General features: G+C 35.3%; 1 protein-coding gene across 1 annotated transcript in view; it reads left to right on the forward strand.

Moving 5' to 3' along the window:
• Sgtb (small glutamine rich tetratricopeptide repeat co-chaperone beta) overlaps positions 1 to 16,200 on the forward strand; it is a 45,354-nt gene that overhangs the window by 8,672 nt on the left and 20,482 nt on the right. Inside the window, exons 3-4 of the mRNA XM_015482169.2 lie at positions 43 to 112; positions 1,856 to 1,955. Coding sequence (XP_015337655.2) covers positions 43 to 112; positions 1,856 to 1,955 — 170 coding nt within the window. The remainder of the gene's footprint in view (positions 1 to 42; positions 113 to 1,855; positions 1,956 to 16,200) is intronic.

A 16,200-nucleotide genomic window follows, 5' to 3' on the forward strand; every position in this document is an offset into this window, starting at 1 on the left:
GATGACTAAAGAGAAGTACATTGATTTTTTATTTAATTTCAGAATGACATTCTACCCCTTTCAAACTCAGTGCCTGAAGATGTGGGAAAAGCTGACCAATTAAAAGATGAAGGTAAGTATTTCATACAGAAATTGTTTATTTAGTAAAGCTTTGTAAACTGTGGAGAAAGTAACTGTGAGTTGATGAGATTCTGGTTTACACTGCCAAGACTGAATTATCCACACAGCATTTATGAAGCAGAAATGAATGTGACAGATGTGAAGCCTGGAAATACAAAATGGCATGTGGGCAGTATAGGTATGGCTTGTATGAAAAGAGGCAGAGATCTTGTAAAACTTCCAGAACAAATGTAAGGTCTGTTCACTTGTAACTGCATTTGCTACTTGAACCCTAGGATCTTATATTTCTCTATATTAAATCAAAAAGAGGAAAATAATTTTTAGTATTATTTTAACTTTCGTATATTTAGTATTCTTGAGTTCTTTGAAATTTGTTAATGCATGTATATGGTGCTTGAATTATTAAGTAACTAGCACACTTGATTTGTACATTACAGAATTTTCTAATAGCTGACTATTGAAGCATTTTTTAAAATTTTAATCAATAAATGATTTTGAAGATCTGTGTTCAATTTTTCCATCATGTCTTTATCACTCTTAAAAGAAACAGTATATCCAATATATCTTTATATTTATTGACGATTCCTAATTTATAGTAACTTTTGTATGATTTTGGTTGCTTTTATCTACCTGCCTTTCCTTTAGTCTTCCTTCTTATTCTCTGCAAGTTCCCATCCTACCACCTCTATTAAATATCTAATGATCTATTAAGAAAAAACCTTGCTGGGCATGGTGGTACATGCCGGCAATCCTAGTAGCGTGGGAGGCTGAGACATGAGGATCGCGAGTTCAAAGCCAGCCTCAGCAACAGTGAGATGTTAAGCAACTCAGTGACACCCTGTCTATAAATAAAATACAAAAAATGGGGTAGGGATGTGACTTAGTGGTTGAGTGCCCCTGAGTTCAATCCCTGGTACCCCACCCCCCAAACTAAAGAAAAAGGCTGATAGGAGAAGCTCTGGTTTACAGAAAGCTGGAAGCAGTCATAGAGGCCTCTGAGCTGGGAATTGTTCCTCCTAATCCCAACTGTTGTAATATTTTCAATTTTGAACATTGGTTCTTATAAATACACAGGATACTTCCCCCTCCCCCTCACTTAACAGAATATAAGAGATACTCTCTTACATATTTTGCTGACCAGTTGTTAAATTAGCTGTTATTGCCAGATGTATCTGCCCTTTCTGAAAATCAGCTCTCTGTAGAGTAGCTATCATATCTGAAATTCTATCTTTCTAGAAATTAATCTCCTAAAATCTCCTTTTAGTAAGATTATATCTCTGGAAGGAATAGCACATAAAAATATTATCTGCTAATAACATATTAGTACGATTAGTTTCACCAGCTTATCCACATCAGCATTAGAGCTTGGCTGCTCAGCAGTGTGTTGACAGGGAGGGGTAGAAAATCAGGCTCAGACTGAGACGGCTATCAGAGAGGAACCAGCAAGGCAGCTCTAAAAGGGAACAGAGAGAAGAAGATAAGGTGAGAAGAGATTCATTTTCACCATGAGATAATCATGATGGTTGCATTAACTCACAGAAGCCTGGATTTTATAAAGTATACAAACATTAATTTCTAAGATGCCACATTGTTAAAATGATTCGATCCCACTGAAACTAAGGAATACAGTATGTCTCTGGTGTGACTGAAAAATTGTGTAGCTGACCTTCATATTCTTGTAGTTTCTGTGCATTAAATATATCTGTTAGACTTTGTATTTTTTATTATGTTTTAGGCAATAACCACATGAAAGAAGAGAATTATGCTGCTGCAGTAGATTGTTACACACAGGCAATAGAATTGGATCCCAATAATGCAGTTTATTATTGCAACAGGTAAGTTGGCTCTATTGTGGCAGGTTTACAAGTGCTTAGATTAATAGCTCTGAGGGAAAACTGCAAAATTGATTTATTTAGAGAATGTTGGAAGTTCAAACAATATAAACAATATAAAGGAGATGAAAATAAACTCATAAACTTACCACTCAAAGGCAATCACTTTTAATGAACTTTTGGCGTATTTCATTTTACATAAATGCATTCAATTTTAGATTGAGCTTGTTTACAGGACATACCATAAATGTGTCCTAATTTTGTTGAAATCATTCATAAATACTATGGTTAAAAATCACTTTATTGCTACCTTTTGGTCTTTTTTTTTTTATATCTTCAGCACTTGTCATTATGGCTGGCAAATAAGTGTTCTGTGTTATTTTTGAATAGTGGGTAGCTACACCTTAATTTACTTAATTTTTGATTTACTGGCAGACATTAAGGTTGTTTTTATTTTTTAAATATTATATAAAGCTGCAATGAACATTCATGTTTCTAGAATTTTTTTCATGATTCAGATTTTATGAACTTTGAATTTATCCCTAGAAATACATTTAGTTGGTCTAATAATATAAATATTTAAAAATTTAATTCAAATTGCAAAATTGTTTTAATTTCTTTGAAAATATTTTGAAAATTTCCTCCCCCAGGAGTGTATATCTATTTTTGCCATGTTCTTTATCAGCACCATGTCCTCAAATTATTAATTATTATTAATACAATATTTTAAAAAATATTTTTTAGTTATACATGGACACAATAACTTTATTTTGTTTACCTATTTTTTTATGTGGTGCTAAGATTAAACCCAGTGCCTCACATGTGTGAGGCAAGCGTTCTACCACTGAGCCACAACCCCAGCCCTTAGTATAATATTTTATTTTCATACCCATTATCCTAATTTATACTTAATTACTTTGAGGTTGGATGTTTTTCCAATGTTGGTTATTTGTGGATTTTTTTCTCCTAATTTTAAAAATTTTTACTGTATGTACACTGAATGTGACAAATTCACATCAGACCCTAAACCCCAATGTGGTGTGTTTGGAGGTGAGACCTTTGGGAGGCAATTGGATCATAAGTATGAGCTCTTATGAATGGGATTAATGCCCTTATAAAAGAGAATTCTCTGCCCCTCCTGTCACCCGAGGACATGGTGAGGCAAGTACCTGTACCAGGCCTTACCCTGATGACATCAGATTGTCTCTCTTTCTTGGTTCTGTCCATGTAAGAGGGATCAGACCCCCATAGGCTGTATTTCCAAGGCTTTTTGTGTCCTCTGTGTTCAACCATATGAAGAGCTAGCAAGAGATTGGAGGGTAGAAGGAAGAGAGAAGTCTGACTATTTCTCCCCCTCCTGTTTTTATATCATGGTGGTATTCAGGAGGGTTTTTTCTCATCCTTGTTGCCTCCTTTCACCCAAGACACCTGCTGTGGTCCCTGCTTCATCCAGGTGACCTTGGGTTTTGGATTCTGTACTTTGTGCTTCTGTCTTAGGGATGGTAATGGATTCCTGCTCTTGCTAATCTTTGGATTGCTATAACATTCCATTTGGCCTCTCAACTCTTCTATTATCTTATGTAATGACTTCCCTGCATTAAATTATTATTAATTATTCTGTTTAATCTAAACAGAATTTCCAGAGAACTTTCTGCAGTGATGGTAATGTTCCATATTTGCACTGTCCAGCACAGTAGCTGCTAGCCAAAAGTGAACTATTAAGACTTGAATTATGACTAGTGCAATTGAGGAAGTAAATTTTTGATGTTTAACTTAATTTAAAATCAATTTAAATTAATTAATTTAAATTTAAGTAGTCACTTCTAACTTATGGCTATATATTGCCGTATATTAAAGATAAGATAAAGTTTTTCTCCTAGTTTCAAAGCTTAAATTTGCATCTAATTCTTTGTATTTAAAAGTTTAAAATATTTATGTAGTCAGAATTCTTTTCTTTGAATTTTTTTCCAGAGCTTTTAGGCTTCAAGCTCTCCCCGTTTATAGACTTGACAAATGACTTCTATTTTCTAATTTTTCTTTACATTTAAATTTTGTCATCTCAAGTGTATTTTGGTGACAAGTATGACTGTTTTAAACTCATGTAAAACTTCCTATGACAGCCTTATAAAAACTACCATTTATTTTACAGTAGTTTCATAGATTTGAAAGGGATAAAAGTTAATGTGGTCTAACCTTTCATTGAGTTTTATTGACATATTTAGGGTAGTCACACCCCTCTGAGAGAGCCCACACTTTCCCAATTTTTTTTTTTTTTTTTTGTGGGTGTATTTGTTAGAAAAGTCTGCCTTATTTTGATACAGGATTTGTTTTTCTGCAACTTGTATCAATTGGCTTTATTTAATTCTTAAGATTAATTACAGAATAAATATGATTCTTCTTTCTCATGACAGTACTTTACCTTTGAAAGTTTGCTACCATGTTCATTGAAGTTCTTTTTTCCATGTTAAATGTTCAAAATTTCTTTCATTGTGCTTTAGGTAGTACAGACATAAGTCCCATACCTTCTCTGCAAACTTGTCCCAGTTCACCTGTGTCTGTTAGGTAGTTCCCAGAGGCTAATTTTGCATGACATTTGTCTGGTAGAGCTCTCATTTAACCAGCTTTTATATAACATAATTATCTTTTAGAACGTTGTAGGATATCCTGTAGGATTTCCTAAATTCATATTTCCTTTTGTTTGATTAAAGCACCCCCCACGTTCTCCCTAGCTTATCATTTAATCACAATTCATTTGACAAGTTCTTACCAAATATGTACTAGTGTTGTCATTAGAGGTAGAATTGGTTGCTTGGACTCAAAAGCAGGATGTTATATTCTACCCCTATAGAATTATTATCTTGTTGCGGCCTCTATCTGTCCCTTCATCTTTTTGGATAATGAATCTGTAAAGTAATATATTTGCTGTTGTTCCCAGTTTCATGACATCCAAAAACTTGAGAAAAATACCATCTCTCACATTATTGTCAGTTACAAGTCAACTAATGGAGCAATCATAGGGAAGTAGTTCAGAGGAGAAAGTGAACCCTGATTTTTTCGATTTTAATTTCTGGCTGAAGTGATTTTTGTGATTTTTGGCAAATTACCTAATGATCTGTGCCTTACATTCCCTATCTGTAAAATATGAACAATAATAGAATTTACCTCATTGGGCTGTTGTGGAGATCAAAAATTTAATTTATGTAAAGTACTAAGAAAGAATCAAGCAAAGAATGTTGGATTAAAGTAATAACTTATCATTATTATTTTTTGTAGCCTATTTTTCTGCTTTGATCATAATGTGAAGAGAGAACCAAATTTATCAGGTTCCAAATATATTCTCAGTCATCTTTCTCTGATTACCAGTCTACTACTAATACTATTAAGATAAAAAGGAAACAATGTTCATCTGATAGAACTTGTTCCAAATTAATCCAATGTCATTTTCTTTTCTTTTTTTAATATCACATATTTTATTGTGAAAATTTTCAAGGTTGAAGGAATTTTATTGCAAATAATTATACCACACCAAGATTTTGCCATTAGTATTTTTTTCGGGGGTGGGTACTGGGGATTGAACTCAGAGGCACTTGACCACTGAGCCACATACCCAGCCCTATTTTATATTTTATTTAGAGACAGAGTCTCACTGAGTTGCTTAGTGTCTCGCCATTGCTGAGGCTGGCTTTGAACTCATGATTCTCCTGTCTCAGCCTCATGAGCCACAGGGATTACAGGCATATGCCACCATGCCTGGCCCATTAGTATTTTTATATATTTGCTTTATCACATATTGATCCATCTATATGTACCTCTATTCATTCATTATTCCTGCTCTTTTTTTTTTGTGGTGCTGGGGATTGAACCCAGGGCCTTGTGCATGCAAGGCAAGTGCTCTACCAACTGAGCTATATCCCTAGCCCCCATCTTATTTTTAATGCATTTCAAAGCAAATTTCAGTGATCAGTACACTTCTATCCTAAATACATAGCATACATATCATTGATTAGAGTTCAGTATTTGTTTATTTTTTTTTCTTTTGAGGTAAAATGTATATACAACAAAATATATAAATTTTAATGTACTTTCAGTTTTGACAAATAAATCACCTGTGTAACTTAAGCACATCTTCAAGATATTGAAAATCATCATCAGATGTCCAGGAAGTTCTTTATGCCCATTCACAGTCAGTTACTTATAATGCTCACCAGGGATGATCACTGGTGCTATTTTTCTCTCCTACCATAGATTGGATTTGTCTCCTCTAGAATTTCATAGGAAAGAAATTATACATACTTTTCTATATAATTTTTTTTTGAACTGAGGATTGAGCCCAGGGAAACTTTACCACTGAGCTATACCTCCAGTCCTTTTTTTTTTTTTTTTTTTGAGACAGGACCTCAATGAATTGCCCAAGCTGGCCTTGAACTCACACTCCTCCTGCTTCAGCATCCCAAGTTGCTGGGATTACAAGCAGGTGCCACTGCCTAGCTACATAAAAATTTTTTGTTGTTGTTAAGCATGTTTTTGTGATTCAGCCATGTCATTGTGTGTAGTTTATTCTTTTTTATTGCTCGGTAGTATTTTGTTGTTTGAATATATCACAGTTTGCTTAGCCATTTTTCTACTTAGGGTTACTTGGTATCTCAGTGTGTTTCTGTTTTTGCATTTTGTCAAAAAATTAAAGTTATCTATGTAAGGACTGGATCCATAAGGAATTTAGTTGGTCATACTGGAAATCTAAATTTTTTTTAAAATCAGTTTTTTAATTTATATATGACAGCGGAATGCATTTCTTATTACACATTAGAGCACAATTTTTCATATCTCTGGTTGTATACAAAGTATATTCACACCATAACATGTACTTTGGATAATAATGTTCATCACATTCCACCATCATTTCTTACCCCATACCCCCTTCCTTCCCCTCCCACTCCTCTGCCCTATCTAGAGTTCATCTATTCCTCCCATGCTCCCTCTCCCTACCCCACTATGAAGCCACCTCCATATATCAGAGAAAACATTTGGCCTTTGGTTTTTTGGGATTGGCTAACTTCACTTAGAGTTATCTTCTCTAACTCCATCCATTTACCTGCAAATGTCATGATTTTATTCTCTTTTATTGCTGAGTAATATTCCATTGTGTATATGTGCCACACTTTTTTAATCTATTCATCTATTGAAGGGCATCTAGATTGGTTCCACAGTTGAGCTATTGTGAATTGTACTGCTATAAACATTGATGTGGCTGTGTCCCTGTAGTATGCTGTTTTATTAAGTCCTTTGGGTATAGACCGAGGAGAGGGATAGCTGGGTCAAATGGTGGTTCCATTCCCAATTTTCCAAGAAATCTCCATACTGCTTTCTATACGTTTTTCCCCACATCCTCACCAACACTTATTGTTGTTTGTCTTCATAATAGCTGCCATTCTGACTAAAGTGAGATGAAATCTTAAGAGTGGTTTTGATTTGCATTTCTTTAATTGCTAGTGATGATGAACATTTTTTCATGTGTTTGTTGATTGATTGTTCATCATCTTCTGAGAAGTGTCTCTTCAGGTCCTTGGCCTATTTATTGATTGGGTTATTTGTATTTTTGGTGTTTAGCTTTTTGAATTCTTTATATACTCTAGTGATTAGTGCTTTATCTGATGTGAGGGGTAAAGATTTGCTCCCAAGATGTAGGCTCTCTATTCACCTCACAGATTGTTTCTTTTGCTGAGAGGAAACTTTTTAGTTTGAGTCCATCTCATTTATTGATTCTTGATTTTAATTCTTGTGCCACAGGAGTTTTATTAAGGAAGTTGGGGCCTAATCCCAAATGATGAAGATTAGGGCCTACTTTTTCTTCTATTAGACGCAGGGTCTCTGGTTGTATTCCTAAGTCCTTGATCCATTTTGAGTTCAGTTTTGTGCGTGGTGAGAGATAGGGGTTTAATTTCATTTTGTTGCATATGGATTTCCAGTTTTCCCAGCACCATTTGTTGAAGAGGCTATCTTTTCTCCAATGCATGTTCTTGGCACCTTTGTCTAATATAAGATAATTGTAGTTTTGTGTGTTAATCTCTGTGTCCTCTAGTCTGTACCATTGGTATACGAGTCTGTTTTGGTGCCAGTACCATGCTGGTTTTGTTACTATTGCTCTTTAGTATAGTTGAAGGTCTGATAGAACACAGATACAACATATCGAAATCTCTGGGACAATGTGAAAGCAGTTCTAAGAGGAAAGTTCATTGCATGGAGTTCATTCCTTAAAAGAAGAAAAAGTCAATAAGTGACTTAACATTACATCTCAAAGCCATACAAAAAGAAGAACAAATCAACACCAAAAGCAATAGGAGACAGAAAATAATTAAAATCAGACCTGAAATCAATGAAATTGAAACAAAAGAAACAATTGGAAAAATTGACAGAACAAAAAGTTGGTTCTTTGAAAAAATAAAAAAATTGAGAGACCCTTAGCCATGTTAACAAAGAGAAGGAGAGAGAAAACTCAAATAACTAACTTACGTAGTGAAAAAGGAAATATCACAACAGACACTCCAGAAATACAGAAGATAATTAGAAATTATTTTGAGAATTTGTACTCCATTAAAATAGAATATATCAAAGACATCGACAAATTTCTAGAGTCATATAATTTGCCAAATTGAATCAGGACGATATACACAATTTAAACAAATCAATTTCAAGTGATGATATAGAAGAGCCATGAAAAGTCTACCAACCAAGAAAATCCCAGGGCTGGATGGATACACAGCTGAGTTCTACAAGATCTTTAAAGAAGAACTGAGGGCTGGGGATGTGGCTCAAGCGGTAGCGCACTCACCTGGCATGCGTGTGGCCCGGGTTCGATCCTCAGCACCACATACAAACAAAGATGCTGTGTCCGCCAAATACTAAAAAATAAATATTAAAATTCCCTCTCTCTCTCCCTCTTTCTTTAAAAAAAAATAAAGAAGAACTGATACCAATATTCTTCAATTTATTTAAGGAAATAGAAAAAGAGGGAGCACTTCCAAACTCATTCTATCAGGCCAATATCACCCTGATCCCAAAGCCAGGCAAAGACACATCAAAAAAATGGAAATCTTAATTTTATTTGTTCGAAAAAATTACCTTTGTTAATTTTTCTAGCCCAGAAAAATAGGAAGTCCAAATAAGTTGTGGAAATGAAGTCCCCAAGCTGTGGCTTAATGTTTGATTTCTATCTCTGTAATCAGATATATATGTGTGTGTGTGTGTGTGTGTGTGTGTGTGTGTGTGTGTATATATATATATGTATGTATATATATATATATATAATGTTTTAATTTAGCATATGAAACTGAAATGAATACATTTAAGAGTATCTTGAAATGTTATGACCACATATAAATGTTATCAGAAAATTTCTCATTTGTAGAGTACAGCAAGTCATATACTTTTAACTGTGAACATGAAACATCTAAGCCTAAACAAATAATTTATTTTAATGAGATTAGAGTTCACAAATAGTCTTAGTCTACTAACTCTGTATTGGAAGAGATTCTTGGCAGTATTTCTCTTTGCTTTTTATTTAATTATTGTTAAACTGGAATCCATAATTATGCTCCTTTTTTGCATTTAAATAGTATCTTTTCCTCTGAGGAATACAGTAATAGAGCATGCTAATTAATATTAAATAATTAGAAAAGCTTATTTGTATATCTCATATACATGCTAAGTAGAACTTCAGTATCCTTTTGAGGTTTTTTTTTTTTTTTTTTTTGAGCCTCTTGTAGCTATAAATATTTCACTAGCCTGTAGCCTTGCCAATTATCCCCTTGCCATTTTTCCTGGCCAGATGCATGCTGAGAATTGGAAGCTCAGAAAGCAGATCTAAATCTTGTTTTTAATTTTAATTTTTCCCAGTTATATTTCTAATTAAAATATTTTCCACATTTTAAGCTCACTAGGATGAACTACAGTTTACTTTATATAGAAGTGACTTTTTTATGTGTTAGAAAATGATCATTTGGCACAGTTCTTTTGCACAACTGTTTATTTTCTAGTATGTATCTTCTGTTTTGGCCTTTAAGGATCTTACTGATGCTTCAGAATGCTTAAACACTTCTTAAGAACCAATTATGTATTTTGCCTTTTTTTCTAGACATTAAGTATTTATAATGTGTAACACTTATATAGGTTTTTGATATATTCTGCCTTATTTTATATGCATATTTGTTCTTTTTCTTCAGGGAAGGGAAAAGACTAGAGCTTGTATTTGTTTATATCCCCTAAAGCACCTAGCACTGTGCCTTAATGGAATTCAGCCAATTTTTTGTTGGATGAATGAAGTGTATAAAAGGAATATAAGAAATTTTCAGTGATGTTGAATCAACCAGATATCCACATTAATACTTACCTACATAAAGTAACAAATAACTAAAGTATTTTCAATTACCTCATAGTGTGAAATGAACAGCAATTTTCTATGTCTTCTGTTCCCATACAAACTTGGTGTTTTATTTCTTTTCTACAACCTCAGTGCTGAGTATATTACTTCAACCACAGTAGATTTGTGCTTCTAGGATGAATGAATTCATGACCTAAGCAATAAATGGAATAAAAGATACACAAGAAAGAAACTGAGTATAGTGGTGCAATGCCTATAATCCCAGCAATTCAGGATGCTGAGGCAGGAGGATTGCAAGTTCAAGGCCATCCTCAGCAACTTATTGAGGCCCTAAACAACTTAGTGGACCCTGTCCCAAAGTAAGAACTTCAAAAGGGTAGGGATGTAATTCAGTGGTAAAGTGCCTTTGGTTCAATTCCAGTTTTTTTAAAAAAAATACACAAGAAAGAGAACATGATGGGGGGAATTTGTTTAGAAGGCCTCTCAGGTGATATGGAACTAGAGATGGACCTGTTTTGAAGAGCAGGTAGAACTTGGATAGGTAGAAAAGATGGGAAGACATTAAAGATTGGAGAGTATAACATATGGCCTTCTTAGCTCTGAGAAAGAAGGGAGTAGAGACCTCATGATTTTGCATTTTGTTTTCCTACTTCTGTGTGAGCAGTCCGGTCAGTCATTTCATGGGTTTTAAACTTTATTTGTTGAACTTGGATTGGATCTTAGTTCTGCTGCCTACTAGCTGTGTGCTCTTGGGCACTCAATCTTTTTAAACCTGAATTTATTCACTTGTAAAACAAGGGTAATAGTATTTCAAAGGATGTTATAAGGAGTGATAAAGGCCATAGCATAGTCCCAGACGTCCAATATTTGTTTCATTCAAAAACAGTATAACCTTTTTTTCAGTTGTAGGAATGTGTTTTTGTTACAGTTTATTTATGGGTGATAGGGCACATGTGAGGTAACTGTAACTTTTCTTCCACCTAATTTTGTTTAAAAATAGAAGACTATTCATGCTTTTGTTTTAATAAAATAGAGAAAGCAAGGGTGCCTGAAAATACAGAGCTTCTGACTGTGTTGTTCTATTGGAATTTCATTAGTTATGCCCTGATAACCAGAGAGCAAAGGCAGAGGACAGACTACATTGTTATTCAGTTCAGACCTCGGCATGTTCGGCTTCATCTCACAAGAGACTCAAATCTAGCTTGTATTCTCTTTGCTTTCCAGGCCTCCCTCCAAGTCTCAGCCACCTCTCCCCTTCCTTTCGTGAGCTGCATAAATCTGCTTTCACCATAGCTTGCCATTTGTGATCTAAAGCTGTCAAGATTGAAACTCAGTCATCCTCTTTCTTCCCACCCACCCTCTTTCTGAATCGGATCCTCCTGGTTTTATTTCTCTCTTGTTGTGAGTATCTGAAGACAGAGATCAGGGCGTCTTCCTTTATGCTTCCCTTGTTCATCTACCTCTCAAATAGCTCATTTGTTTCCTTCTCCTTTAGTTCAGGTTCTTTTGCTAACTGAGTGCAACAGAGACTTAAAGTAGCCTCACATTTCTATTAACCAAATGTAAGCTAACTCTCTCTCTCTCTCTCTCTCTCTCACACACACACACACACACACACACACACACACACATCTAGCCTTTTTCTTTTCTGTTAAATTTGTTATCTTCACTTTTTCTCCTACACCATTCCTCTTCTACTACCTATGCACATGTAGCATCAAACTTCCTGATTTCTTAAGAATACTATGGTGCGACATTCTCCATGCTTTATGTGCTTTCCCTTCTGCCTTCAGTATTTTACAACTAATCTAATTGGTTGTACTGCTAGTCATCCTTCAAAACCTGTTAGGTATTGCTTTTCCAGGGAAGATGTTCTTAATTTCTCCTCTTCCAGCCTCCTGACCATGCCCCTACAGCTTTCATATCCTATGGTGTGGTGCTGTCCAATATGGTAGTCCCTAGACACATGTAGCTATTTAAATTTAAATCAATTAACATGTAATAAAATTTAAACAAATTAAAATGTAATAAAAGGAAACTGTTCCTCGGTTGCACTAGCACATTTCAGGTACTCATTAATCACTTGTGGTAGGGAATGCTGTGTTGGATAGTATGGTTTAAGAACTTCTCTGTCACAGAAATTCCTGTTGGATGGCTCTACATAGGGCTGACCATACCTTTCTCTGCGCTGGTTTTCCTTTGATACTTTCTTGGTTGTATTTCCTATACTGTTATTTACTTATCTTGTTTCTGTGTTAGACTATGGAAGGTTGGAGGGCAGAGGATATTCTTTTCATCTCTTTATAGTGGGTTTGGGCTCAGAGCCTAGCATATCAAAGGTATTCAACAAAAATTTGAGTTGCACTGGTTCAGTGAAGTTTAAAAGGGAGATTGGTCTCTAATGATGAAATAGTCACATGGCAGCATGTTTGTGTGTTTTTTTTAAAACCAGTTTACACCTATTAAAAATCTATTTGAATTATTGAGACAAATATTCATATACATTTACCTAATAACCAACAACAGGTGATATTTTGTCACTTTTACTTCCTCTTTCTGTTTTTCTCTCTGTTGGGGAATGTGAGTATATGTTTGAACATGTATACATATGTATATATATATATACAGTGTGTGTGTGTGTGTGTGTGTATATATATATATATATATACATACATATATATAATTTTCTTGCTGAAATGTGTGTGTATATACCTATATATACATAATTACATACGTACATATTCACATTTAAAAAAATATTTTTTAATTGTCAATGGACCTGTATTTCATTTATTTATATGCTGTGCTGAGAACTGAACCCAGTGCCTCACACATGCTAGGCAAGCACTCTACCACTGAGCCACAACCCCGTTCACATTTTTTAAAAACACTTTCTTGCTTTCTGAGACAACAGGGTATTTTACATTTGCCTTGTATTTTCCTTGCCTTAGACCTGAGCTCAGTTATTTCTCTAATGACCCTGTGTTCCTTTCAGTGGAGAATAGCATTTATATACTAATATCTGGTAGTGAGACATGATAATTGGTACTGAGATATTATTGCTTCTAGGTTTTTTTTTTTTCGGTGGACTGACGTAGGCAATATATTTTTTGAAAAGTCATCAGTTTAGACAGATAACTTTAATTCACATTCCATTGTCATTATATTTCTGTTGTCCTTCTCCCGGATTGAAACCCTGCTGTCCAACAACACCAGAATACTCATTTGCTCTGTCATTCAGTATCCTTCAACTGATATCATAATACCAGTACTACACCACTAACAAGCCTACTATACTAGGTGAAGTTGAGAATTTCTTTGTAATTTTTCTTTTTGTTCTTAGAATACATTTCAGGATATATATTCAGAATACTATACTCGAAAGTTGCTTGAGTTCTTTCTTTTAAAATTAGGATTACTTGTTTCTGTTTTACTCAATTTGAAGGTTTTCTTTTCCTTCTTTTTGAAGTCTTGTTCCCATTTCTATCCAACCCATTGCATTTCCACCCATTTCCTAGAAGTTGAGAGTGAGACCTTTAACATAGTTTTGACTTCTGAACCATGGAAATGTTTCACATAAAGTTAAAGGATGATCAGTACTGACTCTATATTTAGCAAGGTTCTTTGCCTTTTGTTTGATGTTAATGTTCTATACTGGCTGGGTTTCTTTGGTTGTTGTTGTTTGTTGGTTTTGCTTTGGCTTTCATTTCATCTGATTGTCTTTTTCTGTTACTTTAACTTTAACCTGTACATGATTATATTTTGGGTGATATCTTGTATCCAAGCTGAGAATTTCCATTTCCCATAGGCAACTTCGTGATTACTGATAAATTTGAATTGTTTTTTGCTTTCTTATGTTTTTAAAGCATGCTCCCCTCGCCCCACTTGGCTTCTCCTTCTCCTGCCTTTTTTTTGGTTGGAAAGAATCTTCATTTCTTTCATTTTAATTATTTGGGAGTTTTACATTCCATATCTGTTCTTTTAATGATCATCCTTGTCATGCATTACTTTGCGTTGTATATTCAGTCAAATAGACCCATTCCTCTTTTCACATGAACTACCAAAACAGGTTTGTTAAATATTTTATCTTTGTAATTGAATTTCTTTAACTGAACCAAAGGACTGTACAGTTATCTTTTAATAAGCATTAAAAAAGCTTGTAACATCAGTTAGAAAAGTAAGCCCCTCAGACCTGCATATGAAGAAAGATTGACAGAAAACTATACTCAAAACCACCTTTTCTTTGTAGTTTTTCAACCTTTTCTCTCTCCCTAAACCCTGCCTCTTGCTCCCAATGGGCCATAAGCACTATTCAGGACAGAAGTGTTATTTTGCTTATTGCCATATCTATTATTAAAAGTGTGCATTAGGAAATCAATGATAGATATACTAATTGAATGAATAAAGAAGAAATATTTCATCTGGAGAAGAATTAGTGGAATGGTAATGGGATGGAGAACAGGAGACATGGAGAATTTCAGTTGCATGCCAACAGTAATTATACTTGTTTGGTATTGTCTTGACGATGGAGGTGAGCCCTACCAGAGGGAGACAGCGCTATCTGCTCTAAGGTTGTGTAGATAGTTCTAAGTGGCTTCATTATGTTGTAAGTTTCCAGTCATTCCCACAAAGGTTTCCTTCCTCCCTCCCTCCCTTCCTTCTTTCCTCCTTCCTTCCTTCCCCAGGGGGATGAATTCAGGGGTACTTAACCACTGAGCCACATCCCCAGCCCTTTTTTATATTTTATTTAGAGACAGGGTCTCAATCCGTTGCTTAGGGCCTCTCTAAATTGCTGAGGCTGTCTTTGAGCTCTCCATTCTCCTGCCTCAGCCTCCTGAGCTGCTGGGATTACAGAGTTTTGAGGTAGAGGTGATACAGCAGGCATTAACAGATCAGATAAATGGTCCCCAGTTGCTCTGAGATTCTGTGCAAAGTGGGTCGAACACATTGCCATCCTTAATTTATACCTGGATTTAGGTACATAGTTAAGATGTTTTTTGTTTTGTTTTGTTTTGTTTTCATGATACCAGGGATTGGACAGGGGCACTCAACCACTGAACCACAACCCAAGCCCACCCACACTTTTTTGTATATTTTATTTAGAGCAAGGCCTTGCTAAATTGCTGAGGCTGGCTTTGAGCTCAAGATCTTTCTGCCTCAGCGTCCCAAACGGCTGGGATTACAGGTGCACCACTGCACCTGGCACAGTTAAGGTTTTATTTTTCACCTTAGACTTGATAAATCATTTTAGATTTTATTTATTTGTTCCTAGATAGTCTTATATATGCTAATGATGTGTGTCAGAATGCTAGAATGAGGATTAGTGTATTAGGGCGTGAATATACATTTATTAATGATACAATTTAATTAAGCAGGGCTGGGGGTGTAACTCAGTTGTAGAGTACTTACTTGCTTAGCATGTTCAAGGCCCTGAATTTGATCCTCAGCACTGAAAAAAAAATTAAGCAAAGAAATACAATAGAAATACATAAAGTCAACATTAAATTCAGAATGTATTTATACATTAATGGCTTAAAATACAATCCACATGGTATTATTGTTTCCTTTGAAAACTTTTGCTATATAACATTGAGAGTATGCTAAGTTGTATGTATTAGAATTTGATTTCTGATTACATTTTTAAAAATCAAATTCAGGCAGATCAGACCCAGGGGTCCGCAGGCGTGGTAGGAGGGGCAGGGCAGATCCGCCGCCCGCGCCTCCAAGGTAGGCAGACCTGCAACAGACCGGTAGATCAGGCCCAGGAGCCTGCTGGCGTGGTACACACACCACCCTAATTGGAGTAGGGGCAGAGCAGAGTCGCCGCCCGTGCCAGGAACAGGCCCAGCGTCCTGCAGGCGGGGTAGTCAC

The sequence above is a fragment of the Marmota marmota genome, unplaced genomic scaffold (assembly GCF_001458135.2).
Source record: "Marmota marmota marmota unplaced genomic scaffold, marMar, whole genome shotgun sequence".
NCBI classification, from domain to species: Eukaryota; Metazoa; Chordata; class Mammalia; order Rodentia; family Sciuridae; genus Marmota; species Marmota marmota.